Source organism: Cyprinodon variegatus, unplaced genomic scaffold (assembly GCF_000732505.1).
Source record: "Cyprinodon variegatus isolate N-32 unplaced genomic scaffold, C_variegatus-1.0 Scaffold804, whole genome shotgun sequence".
NCBI lineage: Eukaryota > Metazoa > Chordata > Actinopteri > Cyprinodontiformes > Cyprinodontidae > Cyprinodon > Cyprinodon variegatus.
Genome location: NW_015151257.1, coordinates 146,798 through 148,986, shown reverse-complemented (window position 1 = coordinate 148,986; position 2,189 = coordinate 146,798). Strand labels below are relative to the sequence as shown.

Below are 2,189 nucleotides of genomic sequence, written 5' to 3'. Positions count from 1 at the left end.
ACGTTCTCTTGCTAACATCTGACACGTTCCGCTAACATCTGACACGTTCTCTTGCTAACATCTGACACGTTCTCTTGCTAACATCTGACACGTTCTGTTGCTAACCATGTTCTCCTCTCCTCCTGCTCTGTCTTAAGACGGCGTTCTTGGTAAAAGTGACGGTAAGGATCTCTGTCTGGTCGGAGGATGGAAGTAGAGACGTCTGTCTTGTTGGATGTCCTGACCCTCTGTGTTCTCCTGGTCTGTCTTCTCTTCCCCTCCCTGGTTCCTCAGAGCCGCTGTGGTTCCGTGGACCTCTGCATGGACTGTCTGCATGGACCTGCTCCTCTGTAACGTCTCCTGTTCTGTTTCTTTCAGCGGTCAGTTTCCGCTGTCCTTTCGCAGATGGTGTTTGTGTGTTTGGTGTCTTCGTTCCTGAGAGTCTGCGTCGTCTGGACATGTTCTGTTCCAGAGAAGGTCCAGATCCTCAGAATCCAAAGAAGTTCTGATGAGATGTTGGTTTAGAAGCAGAGGGACTCTCTGAGGTGGAGGTGTAGAAGAAGTAGGGTCAGTCTGTGAGCTTTAATGGCTCTGATAGACTCATAAACACCTCCTACTGCTTCCTTCCTCCAGGTGGTTTATTTTTATGTCCTTATCTCACCAGGAGCTATTCTTGGCTGGTTGTGAAACATCCTGTTGGTGATGTTCTTGCCAGGTGACCTTTGGCCCCGACTTATCAGAGCTTCAAACGTTCTGACAGCAGCAGCGCCGGCGTTTGTTCCTGCTAACATTTTATGACGGCTAATAAACCAGTGAGAGTCTACGATAAAACCTTCCTCTGACTGATTAAGCTGAAGCAGTCCTCTACGTCCTGAATGGATGCTTAGACTCAGAACCGGTACCAGGACAGATGGAACCGGTACCAGGACAGATGGAACCGGTACCAGATGGTAGCATGGTTCCTGCAGCAGCTCAGGTTCTGCTGGGTCAGTCAGGATTAACCCACAGACAGAAACACTGATGCTCTGAGTTGGAGAACCAGACAGTCTGCTGTAGAACGATGGAACGTCCCTTTCGGTACCCGGTCCAGACCCGGTCCGTACTCGGACCGTACCCGGTCGGTACCCGGGCCGTACCCGGACCGTACCCGGTCGGTACCCGGTCCATACCCGGTCCGTACTCGGACCGTACTCGGTCCAGACCCGGTCCGTACCCGGTCCGTACTCTGTCCGTACCCGGTCCATACCCGGTCCGTACCCGGTCCGTACTCGGACCGTACCCGGTCCAGACCTTCTGTCAGAACCCGTTCCAGATTTGCTAACATCAAAGATGGTTCTTGATGCTGCCCTCCTCCTCCTCTCGTTCTCCCTGCTGATCCAGCTTGCATCCTCAGCTCCTCCTTTGATTCTTGAAGATGTTTTCCGGCATGTTCTCCCGGTCTGTGACCGACGGTCCGTCAGTCTGTTTTCTTTGGTCGTAGGTAGACGCTTTGGTCAACAGACTCCAGGTGTGTCTCACTTTAGGTGAAGAAGTTCTTCTCTTCTTTTTCCAGGTCGTGTCCGTACCAGACGCCAGAGCTCAGGCAGCGTGGGCGGAGCCAGTCCCTCAGTGGTGGACAGCAGGGGGCGCAGTCGAGCCAAGGTGGTCTCCCAGTCCCAGCGTAAGTCTGAGCTTGATCTCCATGTTCTCCTTTCATCTCCATGCATGCTCTGCTCTGCTGACTGAGCCCTACTGGTAGAGCTTGGAACCCAGAGGTTCTGAGTTCAACTCCCACTGCCTGCACTCTGGGTCCCTGAGCAAGACCCTTAACCCCACGCTGCTCCCCGGGCGCCGCACCATGGCAGCCCACTGCTCCCCAAGGGGAGAATGTGTTAATGCAGAGTGAATGTCGTTGCTCTGTACTTGTGAGTGCAGAGTGTGGAATGAGAATAGAAACTGGATTGAACTGATGGACAGCGTCACGCCGACCCAGAGTGCATGCTGGGTAAAATCAACAAACATGTTGTTTTGTCTGTTTCTCACCATTTCCGCCTTGTCGTCCTGCCTGTCGCTTCCATCATCCAGGATCCAGATCAGCCAATACCGTCAGCGGTAAGGCCTCAGCTTCATCCAATCTGCTCCAAGCTCCTCCCCTTTTTCCTCATGTGCTCCAATCAGGGCCGTCCTGCTCCTCTGTCCGTCTGCCTGCAGCTGTTGCATGCTTCTCTGTG

At 53.4% G+C, this 2,189-nt stretch overlaps 1 protein-coding gene across 1 annotated transcript in view; it reads left to right on the top strand.

The window, feature by feature from the left end:
* Nucleotides 1-2,189, top strand: part of LOC107098722 (CLIP-associating protein 1-B-like) — a 55,785-nt gene that overhangs the window by 32,280 nt on the left and 21,316 nt on the right. Inside the window, exons 16-18 of the mRNA XM_015396541.1 lie at nucleotides 138-161; nucleotides 1,532-1,639; nucleotides 2,044-2,186. Of these exons, the coding sequence (XP_015252027.1) occupies nucleotides 138-161; nucleotides 1,532-1,639; nucleotides 2,044-2,186 (275 nt within the window). The remainder of the gene's footprint in view (nucleotides 1-137; nucleotides 162-1,531; nucleotides 1,640-2,043; nucleotides 2,187-2,189) is intronic.